The sequence below is a fragment of the Scaptodrosophila lebanonensis genome, unplaced genomic scaffold (genome assembly GCF_003285725.1).
Source record: "Scaptodrosophila lebanonensis strain 11010-0011.00,11010-0021.00 unplaced genomic scaffold, SlebRS2 tig00000001-arrow-pilon, whole genome shotgun sequence".
NCBI classification, from domain to species: Eukaryota; Metazoa; Arthropoda; class Insecta; order Diptera; family Drosophilidae; genus Scaptodrosophila; species Scaptodrosophila lebanonensis.
In genome coordinates this window covers 24,001,961-24,026,941 of record NW_022060529.1, presented here as the reverse complement: position 1 = coordinate 24,026,941, position 24,981 = coordinate 24,001,961, and the positions used below count along the sequence as shown (strand labels likewise).

Genomic DNA, 24,981 nt, shown 5'->3' with positions numbered 1-24,981 from the left:
AACAATCCAACGTTTGTTTGTAAACAAACGCGATTCTCTGACGTCGCTCTCTCTATCTCTGAGCAGCTCTCGCTCTCCCGCTCGCTCTCCGCCTCTCTTGCTTAGCTGTGTATAGCACAGTTTTTATTCTAAAAATAAACAACTTTTCGTTTTTAGATACCACACCATGTGCCGATATTTTCACAGTTTTCACATTTAGTGCGCCTGTTGCAATCGGAAAAACAAATCAGAATTCCGTCGAGAACATTTAACTTGCATAATTGTCCAAGTTCTAGATCAGAAGGCTCCCCAAAAGTATATCTGCAATGAAAATGCCAACCGGTCAGCAGTCGGCCTTCTTCACCGAGTATTATCTGAAGCTGAAGCAGGCGGGAGGCTCTACCAGCGATGTCGATATAGCCAAGCTAGCTGCCTGTCGTAATGATGACGAGCGCGTGGCTTTCGTGGATCAGCTGGAGTGGGTGCGGGCGTGCGACTCGGAGCTGCTGGTCAAGCGCGAATTCACGGGAAAGAATGCGAATGTGGCTGCAGGGCTCAAGGAGCGCGCCACACAGGCTTTTAAGGCCAAGAAATGGCTTGAGGCCATGATGCTGTATAGCAGGAGCTATGTGGCACTGCCCTCTGAGAACGGTGAGTGATCAGTTTTTGCCCTCCAGATTCCATATGGTCAAGTGTCTTACTCTGTTTCGACATAGTGGCTGAACGGGCCATCGTCTTGGCCAATCGGTCGGCCACTTTGTACCATATGGACAAGCACAAGGAGTGCCTAATCGATGTGAGACGCGCCATAGATCTTGGATATCCCAAGGACCTAATCTATAAATTATATGAGCGACAGGCGCGATGTTATATGGCACTCAAGGACTACCCGCACAGCGTCAGTAGCTTCAAGTAAGTTCATCAGATCTTTGATCTGTTCGATCAGCCTTCCATTAAAATGTTCCCAGGAAATGTATTACAGCTATGGATGACTGTGCCCTGCCGGCCGACAGGCGTTCCAAGCTCAGCCTAGATGCCATGACTATGATTAAGATGCTGGAGGCCGATCCGCGAACCACCAAGCAGGCGGCTCTGCAGATGAAGAAGAAGAATTTGTTTGACGAGCAGGCGCACGCCTTACCCGAGGAGAAGGAGTTCGTCAGTCCACTAATACGCATCGACCACAACGCACAGGAGGGTCGCTTCGCCCGTGCCGCTTCCGACGTCAAGGTGGGTCAGGAGCTGCTCATCGAAAAGCCATACGTGGCCGCTCTTCTAGAGAAATACAGCAAGACTCACTGCGAGTATTGCTTTGTGCGGTGAGTAGAGCCGATTGCTTGCCTCCCTTTCATGTCCTTTACCAGGAATCTCATATCTTTGGCAGTACCGTCATACCGGTCGCTTGTCCTAGTTGCGCCGATGTCATATACTGCTCGGAGGAGTGTCAGCAACGTGCTGCTGCCAACTATCACAGATACGAGTGTGGCATAGTGCCTGTGATTTGGCGATCTGGAGCTTCGATCAACACCCACTTGGCGCTGCGCATCTTTGCCAGCAAACCGTTGGAGTACTTCCTGCAGCTGAAGCCCAGCATCGATGAGAACTTGCCGCTGGAGCAGATGCTAAGGTGGGTCTTACATCCCAAAGATAGGGGAATATAGGGAAACTTATAGGGAAACTTATATATATCTCTTTTGGTGACTACAACCACACCTTTCCTTTCATCTGAACAATTTATACAAGGCATACACGAGTTCTTTTAGTACGAACTCGGTCTAACACGGATGAGAATTTCCTACCTTTTGTCTTTCAATACGCCGAAACCCTCGTTCTTACAAGACAGTTAAGTTAAAAATATTTAAAAAAGAAGCGTATTACTTGAACTCACTTTCGAATACGCTGGAAAAGGTCGCACTTTCAAACTATACTCAGAATTTCGGGTAAAACTGAAGCTGATTCTATCGATGTATTCCTACCTGGGAAGAAATTTGCCTTTGATTAGAAGAGCTTAAGGAGAAAACAATGAATAGATATTGGAAGAAATTATCACTAGCGGTCACCACAAAGAAAAAAATGTTTAGCACGCAAATGGAAAATTAAATGGTTCTTAAATTTTAAATGAAGTAGCTTATGCTTCAACATTTTATACGCTTTAAAATATTTCCCTTCCTAATAGGATTAATCTGTTTATGATACATTTTCAAACTTTGAGTAACTGTTGTTCAATTTTGAAAATATTTGGACCTTAAAAACAGTGGAAATTTAAACAGCAAAACTTTTTTGGTGCATATGTCGAAATCTAGGAACGTAACCCCATGTTTTGTATAGAGTCCATATCGTTGAGTTCAGCTTGAGGTAAGGTTTTTCATTTTCATAAAATATTAAAAGTAAGTGATAAAGATATGCATAGTCACAGAAATCGGAGTCTTTTCTAGATCTGAGACATACTATTTAGTTCCTTCTCCTCATAAAGATTGTTCTTGCTTCAGTAGGAATAACAAATGGAAATACATCGAATACATGTAGTTCCTAGTTCAAAATGGAATGCTTTCTCTTACAGCTTGCCAAAGGAGGACTTCAGGCGCGTGGCGCACTTAGAGCGACACCAGGATAAGCGATCCCCATCGAACTTCTTTCAGCATGTGCTGATGGCACGTTTCCTGAGCCGCTGTCTGCAGGAGGCGGGCTACTTTGGAAGCGAGCCCCAGCACGATCAGGTGCTGTCCATAACTGCATTGCTTCTGCGCTGCTCGCAGTTCATACAATTCAACACCCACGAGGTGGCCGAGCTCCACAAATATAATGGAGGGGCCAATGAGAGGTCTGTTTTCATTGGTGGCGCGATTTACCCGACCCTGGCGCTCTTCAATCATTCCTGCGACCCAGGAGTTGTGAGGTAGGCACGTTTCCTCCCCGCTGGACTCCATTTCATATGCCTTCTTTTTAGATACTTCCGCGGGAACACCATTCACATTAATACTGTGCGACCCATCGAGGCGGGTCTGCCCATAAACGAGAACTACGGGCCCATTTACACGCAGAATGCACGCGACGAGCGACAGTCGAGACTGAAGGAGCTCTACTGGTTCGACTGTTGTTGCGACGCGTGTCTGGAAAACTGGCCCCTCTTCGACGACTTGCCCCGGGATATTATTCGTTTCCGCTGCGATGCCCCCAACAACTGCACGGCAGTCATCGAGGTGCCCCCCACGTGCAACGACTTCATGGTCAAGTGCGTGACCTGCGGGGAAATCACGAACATACTCAAGGGTCTCAAGGTCATGCAGGACACGGAAATCATGACGCGTACAGCGAAGCGCTTGTACGATCTGGAGAAGGACTATCCCAAGGCATTGAACAAGTTCGTGGACCTGGTTAGAATTATGTATGAGGTGCTGGCACCGCCCTTCCCCGACTTCTGTGAGTGCCAGCAGCACTTGAAGGACTGCTTCTTGAACTTGGGCAACGTCTACAATTTGGACTGATGGAGGATGTCTTTACTACATGGCCCAAGAACTCAAACATTTATACAAGCTTACATATAATCTTACTCTACTTGATTGACATAAATATTTAAAACCCGCAATGCGCAAGCGCTCTGCAGTTGGGGATTGGGAATTACGGCTGCCCCCTCTCAGTAGTAGTAGCCACAATGTCCATTATGAAGTTTTTGACAGCCGGCAAAGCTGCTGGAGCTGTAATAGCAACAGCGATAACAGCTTATCGCTGGGTGCCAGCCGGCCACTGAAAATTGAAAAACAAAAAACATGTAGCGTATTAATGAGGTCGCCTTTCTCTGCACCCGCTGCAATGGAGGCACTCACCGCCACAGCTGAATCTCCAGTAACGCCGTTCGTAATGCTCCTTTAGATAGCAGTGCTCCTGCGTCTGTCCATCCCAGAGCCCTGGCTCCGTGCTGCCATAGTCGGGTGGCGACGGGGTTGTCAGGGGGGGCAGATATTGGGGAGGCGTGTCTGTTGTGTTCGGCAGGGGCGTAGTCGGTTTCGAACTATTCTCAGGCGTTGAAGTCTCTACTTGTGTTGTTGTTGTTGTTGTTGTTGTGGTACTTCCAATGGTTGTTGGCTCAGTGGCAATCGGTTCCAATGTAGTTACTTCTGCACCCTCTGCGAGTGTTGTGGTTCTCATTGTTGTGGTAGTCGTAAAGTCCTCGGGAAACTCGGGCTCCACGTCTTGCGCCTGCATTTGACTCAGCAGCAGACAAAGGGAAAACAGTGACCAGCCCACTGAACGTTTCATTTTCCTTCCACTTGGTACACGCACAGTTGTGTTGTCGTGATCGGCTTACATTAAACACTGAACGTCTGTCACTCAACCATTCGATCAGCAAGCGTCGCCGTCGTCGTTGCTCGACATCGCCTCCACTCAAGCAGGGGGTTTTGGTTCGGCGGGGGCAATGGCTACGGCGTCGACAGGTGCTGTGGGCTGCTGATAAGAATGTCAAGCTATTAGAGCAAATATTTAAGCTGCTAGTCTGTTTTCCAAGATGCTGGTGACGCTTTTGTTTTTCATTCATTCAGTTCGCAGAAGCCGCATTAGTAATGTTATTAAAGGCATCCAATTAGAGCAAACGAAAAGAAAATTAGAGTCTATTTAGACAGACTTAGATGTTCATTCAGTTTCTGCGAATTTCATGAGTAAGCTTGTTATTCAAAAATGCTCTGTTTTTCAAAGCGCTCATTGATAAAGCGGGTATTTCCCAGACCCGAGCAAAAAATAAGGTGCTTTTCTCGCTGTGTACGCGTGCACCCATCAATGGCTTATCAAAAAGAAACCGACAATTTTTATTTTGAATCGCTTGCGGGTGGATGAGCACGCGTGCGCGCCGCGGCTTACCTTGTAACATTTAAGCTGTAACCAGCATGAATTACGTTCGGTGCGATGACGCAGAGAACTTTTGCTTTTCATTCGCCACTTAAAGCCGCACACATCTTCACGTATCACATACATACATATATATATATATATATATATATATGTATGTATTTGCATGCCTTTTTATTTGTGGACGATTTAAAAAGGATTGACAAGTGCATATCAATATTGTCAGTGTGCATTCCAATTATATTTCATTATTTGACATCAATAAGCAGGTAGCCGAGCAATGAGTAAGACGCGAATACAAATATTATATACCATACACGTATATACTTATTAATGTATATACTTATTAATGATAATTTAAGGCAGTTAATTACATTTTACAGAATTTACTGCACATATGTACTTGTTTGCAAGATATGTAGCATACTTTTCGGCGGCACTATTATTCATTTATTTTGATGCACAGGTAGAAAGTTACCATATGGTGGCAGAAACTTACCATTAGAGGGGAGTAACTTACCACATCTAATTCTGCCACCTCATGGTAAATTTCTGCAGTACAAAAGCATTGATGCCCAAAAGTATGTTATATAATTCAAGCATGTCTGCAGATAAAGGCGTTTGGGGACATTTCCCAATACGCTGTAAAATCAAAATTCGTTTTATTGGATGTATGGCAGACCCCATGTTTATTTAATTTCATATCAATAGCATTACGTGATGCTTCCATTTAGTCATACGCCTCTATTCATGTATGTACTCGTAAATATTTTTTATGCAAACTAGTATATAAGTTCTAAGCCCATAAGTTGCTTTGAAACTCTATAAATTACTTCAGCAGCTGCTATACTTGTAGGAACTTTTTCAAATTGGCTGGATATTATTATATAATGATATAATGCTAGACATGAATAATGAATAACAACCATTAAATAGTGGATAGAGCAAGAAAGCAGTTCCTCCTTCTTCCTAGCTCATCAACTTTGTGATTGAAATACAAAAGTTGGATGTGATTGAGAATTGCTGAAACAAAGAATTTAAGATCACTTTACCTGCCAGTAGAATGTATACGCCAGTTAGATAGATATTACTCAAGTAGAGGTGACTCCATCTATTTATCCTGATCTTGGTTATCTGCAGGCACTTGTAAGAGTGTTTTATTTGATATGGCTGCCAATAAGGCAGTCCCTGCTAATGGTGCGATTATCTGGCAGTTTCGAATTTGGCTTGCTACGTATTACAAAGTATAAGTTGGTTTGTTTTTTTTGAGTCTCGTTTTCAGATTCTGTCTGCTCTCAGCTGCTATTTGGAAATGTATGTAGAAAATTGGATAATTTTTGAATTTAGTCTTTTAACAGACTGAGCGATATTTTTGTACAATTTGTACATGGTGGGGACTATTTTAAAGTATTAATATGTCGAATACTTGTGGCATTTGGAATGCAATTGGCTTGTTCCATAAATAAAAACTTCATTTGGATTTATTTCGTTTTCTTATGCTTTATTACACATACATACATATATTTGTGCTGTTACTAAAAATCATTAACAATTCCAACAAATACGAGTACATATTCTGTTTCGAGATACAATATTTATTTAAATACCTTCGTTTAAGTTATCTTAGGCTTATAAACATACATACAAGTATGTACGTATTTTTGTGTACACACATATGTATTTTAGGTGTTAGTAGAACTAAAAATAACGATTTTTATTCTTCAACAAATAAAAATTGTACAAAGTGGAGTGAAAGTGGGGTGGAAAGTGAAAAGTTGATGTGAAGATTTCCGTGCATTTGTGCGCCTGATGGGATTCTCCGTTCGATGGGCGGCAAACATACTTATTCGTTAAAAAGCACGTGTGTGGAAATCGAAGCGTGTGCATAAATATATATATAACAAAATTCTTTGTAGCAGGTCCTTGCAGGACATGCTCCTTAGAAATCGTACGAGTTCGCCTCATCGTCGCCCTTGCGTACTTTAAATATGAACTTGTAGATGAGAGCCGCCACAATGCCGCCTGCAATTGGACCCACCCAGTAGACCCAATGGTCGGTCCACATACCCGCCACCACAGCTGGACCGAAGGAGCGAGCCGGATTCATGCTGGCGCCGGAGAGTTTGATCTGTGAACGAGCAAAAAAGTGTTATGCGAGCTCTTAGAGAGAGAGGCATACCGTTCCGAACTTACAGCGCTCAAATGACCGGCAGCAATGGACAAGCCCACTGCGAGAGGAGCCGAGCCCTTGATGTCCAAGCGGCCGGGATCGGAGACAGCCTTGACCACAAACACCAAGATGAACGTGATTAAGGCCTCAATGAGCACAGCTTGGCCGACGGTCAGAGAGTTTGAGAAGGACGAGACGCCGAGTCCAACGCCCACAGTGTCCGCAACGGCGACTCGGATAACGGCTGCTCCAGCAATGGCGCCCACGCACTGCACAATTATGTAGAAGGCGGCCTTCAGGATGCTCATCTCGCCCACAATCAGGAACCCAATGGTTACTGCGGGATTGATGTGACAGCCACTGATGTGGCCCAGGGCCTGCAAATAAACAAAAAATCGTTTAAAGAACAAACTAGAAAATCCCAAGTATTTTAATTAAACTAAGCTTGCGAGTGAAAATCGTAAACGTAATCGTAGTTAGTTTTCAATCGTATCTAAAATAAATAAATGTAGCTATTCTTTGCTCAATTATTGCATTATAGAGGCTACATTTCACAGTCAAAGATATCCTCCAATACCAAGTGCTCAAGAGTTTACCTAATTTTCAAAATTGTCATGTCAGGAATAGGAATAGTATAAATGAATTATTTAATAACAAAATATGCTCAATCAAAAATTGTGAATTAACTATAGATTTAGGAAGTTCTTCTTTGATTTTCTTAAGTAGTGATGAGAAAATATACTGAAGCCTCCTTCGATAGACCTTTGGCGAAATTTCTCGAATTTGTCCATTAGCTTAGTTCTGGTGGCGCTGGTAGCTTTCCCCCTTTGATTCTGGATTGCTTAATTTACATTTCGATAAGAAGTTGAAGTCCGAAAATTAGGTGGAGCCCCACTAGTAGGAGCTCATTTATGCCTTCCACACATGTCGCTTGAAAAACAATATACTAAGAACGCGTTGCTGGCTAGTAATATATGCAAATGCTACATATGTTGTTCATTTAATTAATCTCCAAACCCATAAAGTATACTATAGGTATAGTACAATACCTCCATTTCGAAAACTCTATAAAACATGTGTGTGCCGAGGAAAATGATATTCAAATAAATGACGTTATATTTCCTAAGAAGTTTCGTGAGACGGCTGTTATTAAATGCCTTAAAGAGAATAAATTGCAGGCAAAAAAAAAAACAGATATAGTATATTCGAAAAACAAATTTTTCAATTAAAACAAAATTTGCTTTAAGGTTTTTTTTTTAATTTTCCTCGCTACATGCAACAACTAGCAACCAGCGCAACTAACCTGGTTTTCTTTAGTTGCGATTACCGAGGTTGTACTGTATAGCTTATGTTTGGTATTAATCTAATGGAATATCGGTGTCGCCTAGATGCTTCGTATAATTGCTATAAATTGCTATCAATATCGGAGTCTCAACTTAATGAAGTAAAGAGACAACATAATTACACCCCCTCCTCATATGGACAGGTCAGGACTTGAAGGCGATCGGGTTTGCTTGAAATACATATTGGAACATTTGGATAAAATTTTGATAGCAAGCCACTGTCACAAATTCATTTGAGCCCTCATGGTAGGGAAACCCCACAATGATTTAGAATCGTATGTACATACGAGTATGTATACACAACAATATATATTCACACATACACATAATTGAAAGAAAATTACCTTCGGACAAACAACAAAATCAGACACGCTTTAATTTGAGTTAAGGCTTCAATACTTTCAACAACTTTATAGGTTAGTAATATTACCATAGGTCTTCGAAAAACGAAATGTATATTACTTTAAATAAATTCTAGAGTGCCCAATAGGGACTAGTGGAGTAAGAACCAATATGTACATATTAACTGGGGTTTATTATAGTATTATAAAGAGATATATTTAACTGGCATAAATAAACATTAAAAAAAGACTTCAATAGTATATTTTGAATCAGAATGATGTTCGTCTGGGTATATTAATTTTTATTTCATTTATTTTTTTTATACCCAGTACCCGTAGGGTAAAAAGGGTATATTAGGTTTGTGCAAAGTATGTAACATGCAGAAGGAAGCATTTCCGACCCCATAAAGTATATATATTCTGAATCAGCATGACGAGAGAAATCGATCTAGGCATGTCCATGCGTCCGTCCGTCCGTCTGTCCGTCCGTCTGGATGAACGCAAGGATCTCAAAAACTATAAAAGCTAGAATAACCAAAGTTGGCATCCAGATTCTCCTAGGTCCGAGAAATGACGAGTTTATTTTATTTTTTGGAATTTTCCCCCCCTTCCCCCGCTACAGAATTTCGTCAATAGCGTCTACATTTCAAATGCTACCTAAACCAAACTTTGCACACATAATTAATAAATAATTATCTACTGTTGTTTAAAATTATTTTTATTCAATTTGGTCAATTCTAAGAAAAGTTATTAGCGAAACAAATTCTCGTCAGTACAACCCCACCAAACTGCAGCAACAAGTTCGCTCTTCTTCCTCTTTTTGCTGCTGCTATGGGCGCATATAACTCAGTGACGGAAGTTTACCTGGGTACAGGGTATTACACTGTCGGGCTTGCTCGACTGTAGCGTTCTCTCTTGTTTTTAACTTATCCTAGCGTTAAAAGTACGAGATTACTTTTAAGTTATTACGCTTGTCATTACAGATCAGATTGATGAGTTCTTAGAACTTCCTAGTGCACAAATTTATTTCATTTCTCTCCCCCGCTACAGACAAAAACATAGTTTCCCACACATAACGAATGCAATTCTATCTCTATTTCAAATTTCAGATCTATCGTTTTATTTCTGAAAGGAGCTAAACAAGGCCGTAATATACCCTATTGTTTGGAGCCAAGTTGGAGCTTTTCAGATGAGTTAGAGAGTGGTAGATTACTTGTATTCCAAAACTGTTGCTTTCTGAATTATAGTTCATGTTGATCCTAGTCAGTGAAGCATTAATGCACGTGGTTTCTTTCAAATGTCAAGATGCCAACGCACTCTCAACCCAGTTGGTGAAGAGCCCCTCAGCCAGCTGGTGTCGATCCGTCGCAAGTGACTGCGCTCCACAATAATTTGCCATGCCAATTTCTGGGTTGGGTTGGGTGATGGTAATGGTGATGGTGATGGTGATGTTAGAGTTTTTCCAGTGCGTTAGCGAACTGCAATTGCGCAAGCTGCACTTAGCCATTGTCAGCCGACGGATACGAGCAATTTGTCTAAGACGCACTCCACATCTGCCAACATATACTATACAAACGAGTATATAGATACAATATATGTATGTATGTTTGGCAAGGGGCGCCTACTCGAATATGTATAGCATTAAAGTTCAGGCACATTGATTTAAGATTCGATTTCATTTCGAGGGTGCCTAAGACTAAAAGTAAAAGTATCTGATCGCCAAACACAATACTAGCTCTGCGAGTCATTTACATTCTGTTGAGTCATCGCTCGGTGCTGGGCGCTGTTTGAGCTTCAAGTGAGCTTCAAGCGAGCACATACATGTGTACATTCAGTGAGAACTTTAAAATGCTTGTGGCATAATCGCACTGATCGCCACTCACAGAAGACTGGCGAAAAAATGATCCCACCACTACGGCTGCCACCGCTCGTACCACAGTACAGTGAAAACTCGCTTGGCCGGACACTCACCGTCGAACAAGAAACGACTTTTTTTCATTTTTTCCTTTTAATTGAATTGTTTTTCTATTTAGACGATTAAAGTAGACGATTAAAATAAAAATGAAGATCCTAATTCATTGAATAGCTTTACGTAATACAGTGAAAACCCGCTTGGCCGGACACTCACCGTCGACCAAGGGGAGTGTCCGTTTTAAAGGATACATAGACATTTTTTTCTTTTAATTAAATTGATTTTCTATTTAGACGATTAAAATTAATATAAATGAAGATCTAAATTCATTAAATAGCTTTACGTAATATATAGTATGTACATATACTTCATAAATATAAAACTATATTTTAAACCTTGTTGTAAGTTTTCCGCTTAAAAACTATTTTTGAGTATATGAGCGCCATTAAGAAGTGAAGTGAAATAAATATAATCACTTCTATTGCAAAAAATTAAAGTTATTTCCTGTTGCAACCATTCTTGACCTAAATAACAACACATTTAATTTATTTTTCAGTATTTATCCAAGCACTACTATAAGTTTGATCGTACAAAACTGAGCAAAATTGTGAAATAATTAAATAACAACAACAATATGGGCATAAATAGCAGAAGTAATAGCATATTTTATTAAAATCTTGTATTACTTGTAGATCACATAGAATATATGTAATATGAAATATTTTATAAAAATTTTGTGGAATAATTACATAGGTAGAAATAAATAATAAGAAATAAAAGGAATATGAAAATATGGATGATCAAACTTAATGAAGAGTATCGCTTTAATTATTAGGCGTGTGTTTGAGGCGTCCATTACCAAAATGTCGCGTCGGGTCAAGAGAGGTTTTCTTTCTCGAAAAAAAGTGTCCGTGTCCGGTGAAGAGAGTCGAAGTTGCTTTAAAAAAGTACACCAAAACGAATGTGCCTAGTGTCCGTCTAAGAGGGGTTTCCGTTTAGGGCGTCTTCACTGTACCCGCACTCGTACTAATGTATTATGAATGAGCTGAAGGAGCATTTTGGTTGCAGCTGTTCAAGGTCGCTGCGCAAGCCCATGTACCCCACACCTCTTGGTTGATTTCTCTTGGATCTGGGATCTCGAATCTCAAATCTCGAAGCAAAAGTGCGCACACGGCCAATTTCGTGCGCATGCGGCTCTATCTGTCGGTCTGGCTGTCTGTCTGTCTGGCGATCTGTCTTTCAGCATTTTAATTAGTAAATGCGCAAAAGTGTGGCCGTTGCCTGCTCCACAATGCCGCTAATTACAGCGCACTCGGCCAGCCTCATGCGTGCTGCCAACACGTTTTGCTAGGCCTGAAATGTTGTTGTTGCTGCCAGCAATCGGCAAGCAGCAATCAGCAATCAGCAATCGCAGCGGCAAACAACGAGCAGTTTTAGATACGCCCCGGTTAAACTTCAATTCAATTTCAACGGCGACTTGACATTTTGCGTAGCTGTGAGTGCACACACATACACACACATACACACACACTCAGACACACATTGTGTGTGCCATGCAATTTTTCAATAAAATTATATGTATTTTAATATTGTGCGGAGTCGATGCGCCGACTGTGTGAAAAATGTGGTGCGCATGCGCGACGCTGGCGCAGCCTTAGACGCAGCCGTTCGCGCATAATCATCAAAAGTAATGCCATGGGTTGGGAGAGAGAGGCCGCGCAAATCGTCAGACCGATCAGCACACGCACTTGACGGCGTTATGTGTGTGGCTGGAGGCTTAAAAGTTGTTTAGAGCTCTGTATGTTGTTTTGTTTTCTTTTTTTACTTATTTTTTTTCGTTTTATTTGTTGTTTGCTCCGTAAAACTTGTCTTGGGTTCTTTTGTGTTCGCTTTTTAATTGTACGCTCGCGCTTAGTCATGAAATTAATCAAATTTGTGTCAGCCATCGATTGGGCACAAAAATATACGACATACAAGTATACTCGTATACTTGTATGTACACTCGTGCCAGATATATGCGTCAGAATCGTGGCTTAGAATGCCGATTACACAATTACACACACACGTAAAGCACTTAATGCCTGCGATGATTCGGGCTTTGGCGATCGCCAGCTATCGTCGATTGGGAGGATGTAATTAGAGCAAATTTCGACAGCCGAAATCATTTATTCTACTTATGAATACTTGTGGTTACGATTTATTGCCATCAAGATCACATTGTGGCGAACATTTCGAAACACCAAATGATTCGAAACGAATACGAGTATGACATGAAGGGGCTGTTGAGCCCGACAGTTGATTCCATTTCATTTTGTAAAAAGCACGTGCAAACATAAACCAAAACATCCATTGCAATCGTAAAAATCAAAGTAAACTAAAAATAAAAGATAAAATTAATGCTATTCTATCTTCATTTGAAATAGTTTGAGCAACAGCTCGCCATCCTTCTAATAAAGCATAATTTGAATTAGAAGACCAGCAATTATACACTACTAATACTAATATACTAATTTTTTCTGCCCAAAAAATCCCTAAGAATTTTAGATATCAATATGTTTGTACGACTTCTTTTCTTAAGCAAATAACTTCCTCCTATAGGTCGATATTTGGAAAGTTTCTCGCTACATTAGAGTCCTGCACTTTCTACGAAACAGGTCCATTGGAGAGAGTTTATTTCAATTAAGTTCCTTCGATATTTGGAAAGTTTCTTGCTACATTAGAGTCCTGCACTTTCTACGAAACAGGTCCATTGGAGAGAGCTTATTTCAATTAAGTCCCTTCGATATTTGGAAAGTTTCTTGCTACATTAGAGTCCTGCACTTTCTACAAAACAGGTCCATTGGAGAGAGTTTATTTCAATTAAGTCCCTTCGATATTTGGAAAGTTTCTTGCTACATTAGAGTCCTGCACTTTCTACAAAACAGGTCCATTCGAGAGAGTTTATTTCAATTAAGTCCCTTCGATATTTGGAAAGTTTCTTGCTACATTAGAGTCCTGCACTTTCTACAAAACAGGTCCATTGGAAACAGTTTATTTCAATTAAGTCCCTTCGATATTTGGAAAGTTTCTTGCTACATTAGAGTCCTGCACTTTCTACAAAACAGGTCCATTCGAGAGAGTTTATTTCAATTAAGTCCCTTCGATATTTGGAAAGTTTCTTGCTACATTAGAGTCCTGCACTTTCTACAAAACAGGTCCATTGGAAACAGTTTATTTCAATTAAGTCCCTTCGATATTTGGAAAGTTTCTTGCTACATTAGAGTCCTGCACTTTCTACAAAACAGGTCCATTGGAGAGAGTTTATTTCAATTAAGTCCCTTCGATATTTGGAAAGTTTCTTGCTACATTAGAGTCCTGCACTTTCTACAAAACAGGTCCATTCGAGAGAGTTTATTTCAATTAAGTCCCTTCGATATTTGGAAAGTTTCTTGCTACATTAGAGTCCTGCACTTTCTACAAAACAGGTCCATTGGAGAGAGTTTATTTCAATTAAGTCCCTTCGATATTTGGAAAGTTTCTTGCTACATTAGAGTCCTGCACTTTCTACAAAACAGGTCCATTCGAGAGAGTTTATTTCAATTAAGTCCCTTCGATATTTGGAAAGTTTCTTGCTACATTAGAGTCCTGCACTTTCTACAAAACAGGTCCATTGGAGAGAGTTTATTTCAATTAAGTCCCTTCGATATTTGGAAAGTTTCTTGCTACATTAGAGTCCTGCACTTTCTACAAAACAGGTCCATTCGAGAGAGTTTATTTCAATTAAGTCCCTTCGATATTTGGAAAGTTTCTTGCTACATTAGAGTCCTGCACTTTCTACAAAACAGGTCCATTGGAAACAGTTTATTTCAATTAAGTCCCTTCGATATTTGGAAAGTTTCTTGCTACATTAGAGTCCTGCACTTTCTACAAAACAGGTCCATTCGAGAGAGTTTATTTCAATTAAGTCCCTTCGATATTTGGAAAGTTTCTTGCTACATTAGAGTCCTGCACTTTCTACAAAACAGGTCCATTGGAGAGAGTTTATTTCAATTAAGTCCCTTCGATATTTGGAAAGTTTCTTGCTACATTAGAGTCCTGCACTTTCTACAAAACAGGTCCATTCGAGAGAGTTTATTTCAATTAAGTCCCTTCGATATTTGGAAAGTTTCTTGCTACATTAGAGTCCTGCACTTTCTACAAAACAGGTCCATTGGAGAGAGTTTATTTCAATTAAGTCCCTTCGATATTTGGAAAGTTTCTTGCTACATTAGAGTCCTGCACTTTCTACAAAACAGGTCCATTGGAAACAGTTTATTTCAATTAAGTCCCTTCGATATTTGGAAAGTTTCTTGCTACATTAGAGTCCTGCACTTTCTACAAAACAGGTCCATTCGAGAGAGTTTATTTCAATTAAGTCCCTTCGATATTTGGAAAGTTTCTTGCTACATTAGAGTCCTGCACTTTCTACAAAACAGGTCCATTGGAGAGAGTTTATTTCAATTAAGTCCCTTCGATATTTGGAAAGTTTCTTGCTACATTAGAGTCCTGCACTTTCTACAAAACAGGTCCATTGGAGAGAGTTTATTTCAATTAAGTCCCTTCGATATTTGGAAAGTTTCTTGCTACATTAGAGTCCTGCACTTTCTACAAAACAGGTCCATTGGAAACAGTTTATTTCAATTAAGTCCCTTCGATATTTGGAAAGTTTCTTGCTACATTAGAGTCCTGGACTTTCTACAAAACAGGTCCATTCGAGAGAGTTTATTTCAATTAAGTCCCTTCGATATTTGGAAAGTTTCTTGCTACATTAGAGTCCTGCACTTTCTACAAAACAGGTCCATTGGAGAGAGTTTATTTCAATTAAGTCCCTTCGATATTTGGAAAGTTTCTTGCTACATTAGAGTCCTGCACTTTCTACAAAACAGGTCCATTCGAGAGAGTTTATTTCAATTAAGTCCCTTCGATATTTGGAAAGTTTCTTGCTACATTAGAGTCCTGCACTTTCTACAAAACAGGTCCATTGGAAACAGTTTATTTCAATTAAGTCCCTTCGATATTTGGAAAGTTTCTTGCTACATTAGAGTCCTGCACTTTCTACAAAACAGGTCCATTCGAGAGAGTTTGTTTCAATTAAGTCCCTTCGATATTTGGAATGTTTCTTGCTACATTAGAGTCCTGCACTTTCTACAAAACAGGTCCATTGGAGAGAGTTTATTTCAATTAAGTCCCTTCGATATTTGGAAAGTTTCTTGCTACATTAGAGTCCTGCACTTTCTACAAAACAGGTCCATTCGAGAGAGTTTATTTCAATTAAGTCCCTTCGATATTTGGAAAGTTTCTTGCTACATTAGAGTCCTGCACTTTCTACAAAACAGGTCCATTGGAAACAGTTTATTTCAATTAAGTCCCTTCGATATTTGGAAAGTTTCTTGCTACATTAGAGTCCTGCACTTTCTACAAAACAGGTCCATTCGAGAGAGTTTATAGCATTTCAATTAATTGCTATCACACATAAAAACTCGATCAGCCCGCTTTCAAAGTAACTTTTTTACTTCATATCTCTTTCGAATCATTCCAGATATACAAACCGATCCTGCTATGCACTATAACCCTGGATGAAGCTTCCATGCTTCCAAGTTGCCAACTGGTTTGCCACAATTTCATTCAATTATCTAATTAATGGATACACTCTATTGTTGCTCTGCGGACCAAATCAAATTAAAAGTAAGTATTAATAGTACCAGACATGATTAAGGAGAAAATAAAATGAATTAACTTTGATGCTCTGATAAGTAATCCTTAATCTTACTCCTCAAAAAAAAGTGGGATCAGCTTAGATCTGCAGTTTATAAAGAGGAGAAATAAAGTGCAACTGAACTGTTGGTGGGAAACAGTATCTGAAATGTGCAGCAAGGTAGCTTTCTTGAAGTCCTTTAGCCAAGTTAAGTTGGTGGGCCATAAAGTTCGTCTCAATCCCTGGCCAGTGCCAGTGCCATTGCAGTTCAAGTGCAGTTCGCTGGCGCTTTGGCAAGCAACGAGGGACGGGCAAATATTTGGTAGACGGTCAACCGTCAACGCACTCGAGCGCATGGTCTGGGTCTTGGTCTGGGTCTGGGTTGGGCTCTGGCTGGCTACTCTCAGTCTGGGCGGTTGCGCGTGGTTGGCTCTGTGGCGCAGCGCTGAGAAGTGGCGATGGAGTGGGAGGCGGGCCGAGTAATTATATTTGCTTGCACGCGCGCTTGAACACTTGGACGAGTTGTTGGATTGCCGGTGCTGGCCATGTGGCATGGATTGGGGTCCAACGCATGTGCATGCTTTGCTGTGAGGTGGTGCTGGTGGTGGTGCTGGCAATGGCGGTGGTTGCGAGTGCGAGTGCGAGTGCGGCGCACACATGCCTGCTCGCATTTAGTGGTTTATGGCGCGACATTTGCGTTTAAATCATATTTTATGGCTCTTAAGTTAAATTGAATGTTAACTTGTTTGTTTCGTTCTGCCTTTCTGCAACTGTTGCTGCGACCGGTAATTGTTGTTGTTGTTGTTGTAGTTGTGCTGCGTTTTGTTTGGACTTAATTCAAGTTCGCTGAATGGCCGGCAAAGTGTTTCGCTCCGTTTTGTCCATTTAGCCAGTTCGGTTTGTTTTGGTGCAGTTGAGGCTGAATTGCTGAGCGGTTGTGTTTGATGACCGCCTAACTTCTTTGGCATGAAAACGTGAGTGGTGCACGCACAAAGTTGTTGTTGTTGTTGCTCCAGCCTGCATAATTAATGCACACACGCATACACTTTTTTATTGATCTTGTGCGTTGCACCTTGATTGGCATTGGAGGTTTTTCTGCTCTGCCTCTGCAGTTTCAATTCAGACACAATTCGCACACACACACACACACACACACCTCTCTGCGTATGTGTGTGTGTGTGTGTGGTTTGCCATTTAATCATAAATCACATACCACAAGTCCGACTGCCGGCATTTGCAATTTATTGCATTGTTAGTATTTCGGCTGCTTAGCCTCCTGCATAGAAATCAGTTGATCGTGCCGGGCCTTTTCCCGCCTTCTACTCATAAATATTATAAATATTTGGTATATACTATATGTACTTGTACATATATATAGTCGCACTCGTGCCTGTCTCAAATCTGTTAGATATGCACGTATGCATTTCTATTCGCATCGGTTATTGTTTTATTTGCATTTTCTCCGCTTGGCTTCCTTTTGGCCGACTGTCAAATGGCTCGCAAATCGTAAACGTCGAGTGCATACAAATTTGCGATTTCCAGCCCGCTCTCAATGCGGTACATGGGCTGGGGCATTTATTTCTGGAGTTAAGGTGCGCCCTGGAGATGATGCATGCTGCTTCTGTCCAAGCAGACGACGCTTCCAGAAAAAACGAGAAGTACGCGTCTCTTATCGCTTGTTCAACAAAAGAAGATGAAGTTTCTCAGTTCGCTTTATTTTTGGGTTCGCCCCAAGAGCCCATGTGCATTCGATTTCGCCATCTGGTAAATTAGCTTGAAACGAAGAACACATTATCGCTTTGTCGTTATCGTTATTGTACGCGGTCGTCCACCTGGCCCGCCACTGCTCTACTCCAGATGTTAGGTGTTGTTTTGTAACAAACAGACTTCCTTGAGTGGCCAAGTCAATCCCCAGACTCCAATCCCATTAAGAACTATTGGGGAACCTTTTGCCAAAAACAAAACGCAGTTAAGGGAAAATATTCAAAATGTTTGATATAACGTTCCTGTGAAGATTTGTCAGAACTTGGTATCCTTTGTGTGCAGGAATTGAAAAAAAAAATAACATCAAGAAAAATATCGGATATTCTGAGTATTCTAATCAAGAAAGAAAATTTCAATATTCATACTAATTTTATTATATAGTACTGTCCAGCTAAAGACATTTGTATTTTATGAATTAACTAAACGCTAAGTTATTTGTTTTCACGCTGAACTATGCTTATGTTGAAAACTAACCAATTCTTTGAAGAAAAATTCAAATATATACGAAAGCCAAGCCTTTCTTATTAAATAAATATGCTGTCCAGGTGTGTAAATCTTTTCACACTTGTCTACATTCGGTTTGGATCAGTATCGATGGAAACTGCAATAATTGTGATATCGGCGATTCTATTTCTGATGTGAATTTTAAATAACCGAAGAGGAGATTGGTCTGCAGCCACAGTACGTGATTTTTATTTTGTTGCAGCTCAGCGGCGTGTCGTCGATGCCAATATGTGATTAGTGCAGGTACAGTCGGTCCAAAATGCAATTGTTTTTCACTTTATTCCGCTGCACACCTTCCAGTTTTCAAATGCATGGCGCATTACTTGCAATTAGCATCGACGTCAGAGTCAGAGTCAGACAAGCCCAATTGGCGTCATAAAAAACAAAGCTATGGGCATTACATTACTATTTTTCGCTGACTGGTCTTCGGCGCCTTGCAACAGAGTTCAACTAACCCAAGGGGCCTGAGACTCGTGTCGCGATTTGCGGCACTAATGAGCAAAATGTGGCATGCAGTACCCGTAGTTGTATATGCTGATCATATGTTCGATCTGCTGGCGTTGTGAATGAAACCAATTCGGTTGCTCGGAGGGGAAAGGAAAGGAAAGGAGAGGGGAAAGGAAAGGAGAGTGGAAAGTGGCGAAATGCGCTGACATGAGCAAATCAAATGCAATTGTCACAGCTCGAATGTGCTTTCTGCCGCGAGTTGCACGTTGCATGTCACGCCAATTAAGTGATACTGAGCAGCCGAGTCTTTTGTCATTTCCAAACTAAGCGCTTTGCATACACACAGCAACAACAACAACAACGACAACAGCAACAATCGCAGCGTAATTAAACGCGTAATAATCTAATTGCATATTTTGCGTGTTGATTAATGCTAATGGCCACAACAGACGCTTTTGCTGCAAGCTCGTATTTATTATGCAGCATTACTCATACGCCATGTGCAACGCACTGCGACTGCGACTGCTAATGACTGAACGAGTGTGTGCGTGCGTGTGTGTGCTTGTGTGTGCGTGTGTGTGTGTCTGTAAATCTGTCAATTTTGTAAATTACATTCGCACGCAGTTGGCTTTTTGGTTTTTATGCGCTTGTTTGTTTACCAAGCGAGCTAGCGGTCGATCGCTTTTAAATGCCAATGTCTCGCAAATATGTCGTTTAGGCCTAAATACGAGAACAGCAGCTAGCTGCAAACTTGTGAATGGGTCTTGCCCAGCTCTTGGCCAGGCCGAAAGTGTAACGCACACTTACTCGTACATAGGCATGTGTGCGTTAACCGCGGCCTTGAATGCCTGCGTTTCGGCTTTAATCTTAATTTTGATATTTGCCACAACTTAAATGTATTTTGTTTTGGCTTTGGCTTTGGCTCTTACCTGCGCCAGCGTGGCCACCGTCAAGCCAAAGGTGAATGCAATCTGCGGCACCGATGGCGTCCAGTCACTTCCGCCCGTTGTGCTGCCAACGCCGACGAATACCAAGAAAAATGTGCCCACCAGCTCGCCGAGCAGCATGCGCCAGATTTTCTTGTTCTCGGTTATGTCGGCAACGCCAACGAATTTCGACATATCTGCAAGGGTAAAAATTGTTAAATTACAAATGAGAAACTTGTGATTGCCACTTGCATGGTGAATTATAGATCTGAATTACTACGAGTATATGCATTGATCTGAACCTCCGAGGTCCACCAACAAGATGCATTAACACACTTAATTACATAGACCAGTTTACATTTACGAAAGTTTTCAAAATGTTTATCAAGAACCATTTCGTCATCCATTTAGCTTGCAGTTCCATTTTCATATGCACAAATAATATAGCTCTAAAAATTGATTTGAGGTATGTATCTCAATCAGTTGCACGATCCGCCATTGCTTTTTATACCGAAAGAGTTACTAGAAGGATACTAGAAGGAAAGCCTCAATGCCAAATGTATGTTAGAGGCTGAAAAAAGGCATGGCAATCGGCCCAACAGCAACAGTGAAGCAAAGGAAACAGCATGGTCAAACGTCTTAAATTTTGAAATTTTGAATGGATGAAGGTGATTTGGCCACACGGTTAAGGGTTAAGTGCGTTTTATCAGATCCTGCTCGATTCTATTCCCTTGGCCATCATCCACATTCACACTCTCGAGGTCTGCAATATTTCAGAGAGTTCATCCAGGAGTTTCTCGAGGAAGACTGTATTATTTGATTAGAACTATGACAAAGACTTGGACTCGGAAATCGAAATGGTTGAAAAGAAAGACAAAACAATCTCAAGGAATACTGCCATGATCAGGCTACGATTAGTTTGACAAGACGAATCGATGTCCGAGGTATGAATCAGTTTTAACTATTTGTGTGACGTTTTAAGCTTTATTTCGGCAATTTTCAGTTTTTGAATGCAGAAGCTGTTAACAGATTAAATCGGAGACAAATTAAAATCTAAGCAAAATCCCCTCAATATTTGATTCGACATTTTCGATAAAAAACCTTAGCGAATCTAACTGCATTTTTGGACAGTGTAATGTTCTGTATATAAATATAAATAATTTAGCATGATGAGCTGGGATTTATGTTCCCCTTTTCCATATTATTGTGATTTGTTGTGATTTGTGGCACATCTTAGCTTTATTAAATTCCTATTCAATTACAAAATTGTAAAACAATAAAAATTCAAGTCTACCTGGGATTGTAAAACAAAAGGGGACTCTAAAATGAGAACCATTGGTAAAGTTCTATTTCATCAGAAGTTTTTAAGAGATTTCAGTTCAAAAGAAACCTTATAATAGTTGTTATACATGTTTTGAATTTATTTCATCGTAAGGAGATCATTATAAATAGAACACGAATTGCTCAATTCCATTTATCAAATTGATTCACGGCTTGTGATAAGAGTGTTTGATTTATTAAGGAAATGAGGTTCCATAAAATGGTTTCAATTGTTCGAGTAGAATCAAATTTTTCAGTTTTGAGAGCTGTATAAGAGGTTGACTCCTCTGCCCTTTTAGGTCGCCTTAATTTTTCAGTTCCTTGTAGACCAACAAGGAATTATTTGCCGTTCATATTGGCAAGATGCACAACTGATTACGCTTTGCACAATCGTTTTCGGGTCATGTGCAGACATTATAATGATCTTTCACATTTACTTTCGATAGGACTCTCTCTCTCTCTCTCTCTCTGTTCTATCAAATCTATTCTTTATAATTATCTTCGGGGAAATCTCTGACCACTTACTGCTGTGAGTTGGGGCACAGCTTGTCGGACCAATTGGCAAATAAAATTCCCCCAACGTGTCGGAGGCATTTATAGACGTCATTGTCCAGCTTTGTGTTAGGCTTTCTTATCTTTTATTTTGTTTAGTTTAATTTGTTATATTAAGTTTTATAATATAATCGACAGTTGTATTGTTGATATTATGAATAAAATAAAATAAAAGAAGATAATGCCTTATACATGATTATCGTAGAATGAAGATGACAATGATTTTCGTTAGGGAAATACAAAAGTCGAAAACCACTTTCAGTTCCACCTACTTACACAACTTGAATTGAGATTAATGCCGATTATCTCAGCAAACTCACAAAGTCCTCTTTTCAATTCATAGAGATTAATTCAACAGAATAGTACTTGGGCTTATTTGGAATGTATTCCTCCATGCACTTATAAGTGCGAGACTTTATTACACTCTGCTAATAAGCATGTACAATTTAATTTGTTTAAACAAACAATCAAACAGACTATAATTCATCTAATTAGCAAGCTACTTCATATTTATGAAGCTATATAAACAGTCACTTCATTTCCTAATCATAGCAATTCGAATTTCCTACAATTTTAGCTCGGATGGAATGCCACTTTTTTCGCACATTTGCAAATGAGCAGCAAAATTAGGGGTATAATACTTTTTTATTATTCACGCTAATTACTTAAACAAATATCAGGTGGGGTCGTGTTTTCGCTCGCTTTGTATCTCAATTAGAATAACTTGTCAATTACAGCATGTTTGGGATATAAATTAATATTCTACTTTGTTGGCAAAATATACATACACTGTACTTAAGGATATTATGAAATCCTTCTTTTGTACGCAACACCAAAAGACAAAAGACAATAAGTAGACTCTATGAACTGTATACATAAGAGTAAGTCTCTTTATAAGTATAAGAATCAGATAAAAAATGTTGCTATCTTCTCAGTTTAAGAAGTTTCTTCTTCAGAATTATACTCTAAACTAAATGTTGTGTTTGTGGGTTTTAAAGAGGCTTACCTTCACTTAGAAATTCGGGTAAATGGGGCTCTACTTTAGTGCAATCAGTACAAACGAGCACTATATGCTATACTTGTATACAGACTGCGCAACGTTGTTGACATTGAAGAAAAGCTGACACTGCTCCACTTATTTTTTAATCCGAAATAATCCTCATATAAATAGAAATGCTTATCGGTATTATCAGTGGCAGTGGCACTGCCGGGTCTCTGCTTGCTTTGACGACAGTCGCATATTTGCTTTCAGCTGTTTCCTCGAGTGTTCCCTTCCCTTCCCCCTCTCGTGATAAGCGTGAGGTGATGGCGAAGCTCGCACTTCACTTAATATGTCTATTATCTTGCGATAATGTGCCGGGCGATGCACATACACACATACAACAATACACACATACATGTGTCATGGCGGCGTTTAAAATTCATAATGGACGGTGGTCAGTTGTCAGCAAACATTAAATCTAACGCCATTTACTGGTAACCAGGGATTATAAACATGCCAGACTATTTAGCGAGCGTCATTCATTTTATGATTTTTGTACAATTTCACATTCCGAGCAACTAGTCTAACATCAACAGGAACTATAAGTATAGTAGTGTGTGTGCTGTGACTAAATGCTTGAGTGGCATTCATGTTGGCCCTTGGGGTATAAGGTTTCGGAAGAGGTGAAGCAACTGAGCTCCTTTTCTGTTCAAGACTATGTAGAATGCAGGTAGATGTTCGATTGCATGTAGGAAACCAAACACATCAATTATATCTGTTTATTTATGTACTATATATTCAGTATACCCAATACCTTCTACCAAGTCGGGTTAGATTATGTTACTATGCTATACTTCATTCTAGGTTACGTTTGGCAGACCTCACAAAGTATATACATACATATATTCCTTCTTTTTTTTTAATAGCAGAGTGTATTTTATTTAAAACTGTCCATCATGGACAATCACTAAATTGGATAAAGATAAACTTCACCTATATTCCTGATCAGCATGACAAGATGAGTCGATCTATGTGAGCATGTGGTTGACGCAAAACAAAAAGGCAGGCCTGACAATTAGGAAATAATAGGAATAATATAACTGATCCAATTCCCTTCATCCAGGATTTGATTTCACTAACGACTAGTACGGCAACTATCCACCAGAAACTTATCCAGTGGGTAGTGAAAAGCGACAATTGCCACTAGCCGTACTGAAGTGTAATTACACACAACTGAGTGTGAAAGAGGCAAAAACTATTACACACGCGTGCTTCCTTAAACATTTTTTAAATCTATTTTTCCCTTCAAATTGTGCATCACAATAAAACGGTAATTCCCCATTATTTAAAAGTCTAGATTTTGCTTAGCTCTAGAAATTATTATCATTTCATTTAGTAGCTTTCTGGAACGATTTCTTGCGTAAAGAAATTTGCGAAAATTGGTTTTAAAACACAGAAATAAGAATAAAACTCTGCGCGAAATATTCAAACTGTTAAGTCTTAGCAAGTAGTACACTGCAACGGCAATATTAAAACAAGAGAGAACGCTACAGCCGAGCAAGCCTGACAGTGAAATACAACAGTGAACAGTGAAAATCAAAAAAATAAAATAAATTAGTGTAGCCCAGGGAATAGGAGCGTCTGCATACCAAGTTTGGTTTTTGTACGCTCAGCCGTCTCTGAAATCTAGGCGTTCATCCAGACAGACGGACGGACATGTCTAGATTGATTTCTCCCGCCATGCTGATTCATAATATATACCCTTTATGGGGTCGGAAATGCTTCCTTCTGCCTGTTACATACTTTGCACAAATCTAATATACCCTCCGGGTACAGGGTATAAAAATATAAGAACAATGGCAGTGTCAAAAATAAGACTCGAAGTGGTCGTCCAAAAAACTTGATCATTTTGAAAAAGTGAATAACAATCTAAAAGTTCATGCTTCAAAATTAGCCGAAGACATCGCTTTAAGATCACAAAAACACAAGAACAATCCAAAGAACTTTAATATGTAATCTTATATTATGGAATTCGCAATGTATGTAATAAGTACAAAAAGGCGAGGGACAGATCTTTTGTAAAAGTAAATACTCTTTGTATTGTCAGAAATAAGAGGTAAGGATAACTTCCCAGCTGGTTCAAAGTTTTGGATGTTTGTTCACAGTTTATTTGTTTTATAGGGCAT

General features: G+C 39.9%; 3 protein-coding genes across 3 annotated transcripts in view; 1 reads left to right on the top strand and 2 right to left on the bottom strand.

Moving 5' to 3' along the window:
- The first annotated feature begins 230 nt into the window (after window positions 1-230).
- Window positions 231-3,565, top strand: LOC115633526 (SET and MYND domain-containing protein DDB_G0284059). Its single transcript, XM_030530988.1, has 6 exons — window positions 231-630; window positions 696-891; window positions 948-1,298; window positions 1,364-1,606; window positions 2,540-2,875; window positions 2,927-3,565. Exons 1-6 carry the CDS (start codon window positions 306-308, stop codon window positions 3,462-3,464), a joined length of 1,989 nt encoding a protein of 662 aa, XP_030386848.1. The 5' UTR covers window positions 231-305; the 3' UTR covers window positions 3,465-3,565.
- Window positions 3,455-4,274, bottom strand: LOC115633537 (integumentary mucin C.1-like). Its single transcript, XM_030530997.1, has 2 exons — window positions 3,804-4,274; window positions 3,455-3,723 (listed from the first exon to the last, which is right to left on the bottom strand). Exons 1-2 carry the CDS (start codon window positions 4,234-4,236, stop codon window positions 3,614-3,616), a joined length of 543 nt encoding a protein of 180 aa, XP_030386857.1. The 5' UTR covers window positions 4,237-4,274; the 3' UTR covers window positions 3,455-3,613.
- A 2,027-nt stretch (window positions 4,275-6,301) lies between these two features.
- Window positions 6,302-24,981, bottom strand: part of LOC115620020 (aquaporin) — a 31,747-nt gene continuing 13,067 nt past the window's right edge. The window contains exons 2-4 of the mRNA XM_030513124.1: window positions 19,945-20,138; window positions 7,015-7,368; window positions 6,302-6,949 (exon numbers count right to left, since the gene is read on the bottom strand). Coding sequence (XP_030368984.1) covers window positions 6,761-6,949; window positions 7,015-7,368; window positions 19,945-20,138 — 737 coding nt within the window. The 3' untranslated portion in view covers window positions 6,302-6,760. The remainder of the gene's footprint in view (window positions 6,950-7,014; window positions 7,369-19,944; window positions 20,139-24,981) is intronic.

Bases quoted from the DNA above. Each gene is read 5' to 3' on its own strand.
- LOC115633526 (XM_030530988.1), top strand. From the start codon at position 306: ATGAAAATGCCAACCGGTCAGCAGTCGGCCTTCTTCACCGAGTATTAT. The intron at 1,607-2,539 runs GTGGGTCTTACA...TTTCTCTTACAG, and splicing joins CCGCTGGAGCAGATGCTAAG to CTTGCCAAAGGAGGACTTCA. The intron at 2,876-2,926 runs GTAGGCACGTTT...CCTTCTTTTTAG, and splicing joins TGCGACCCAGGAGTTGTGAG to ATACTTCCGCGGGAACACCA.
- LOC115633537 (XM_030530997.1), bottom strand. From the start codon at position 4,236: ATGAAACGTTCAGTGGGCTGGTCACTGTTTTCCCTTTGTCTGCTGCTG. The intron at 3,724-3,803 runs GTGAGTGCCTCC...TTCAATTTTCAG, and splicing joins CTGGAGATTCAGCTGTGGCG to TGGCCGGCTGGCACCCAGCG.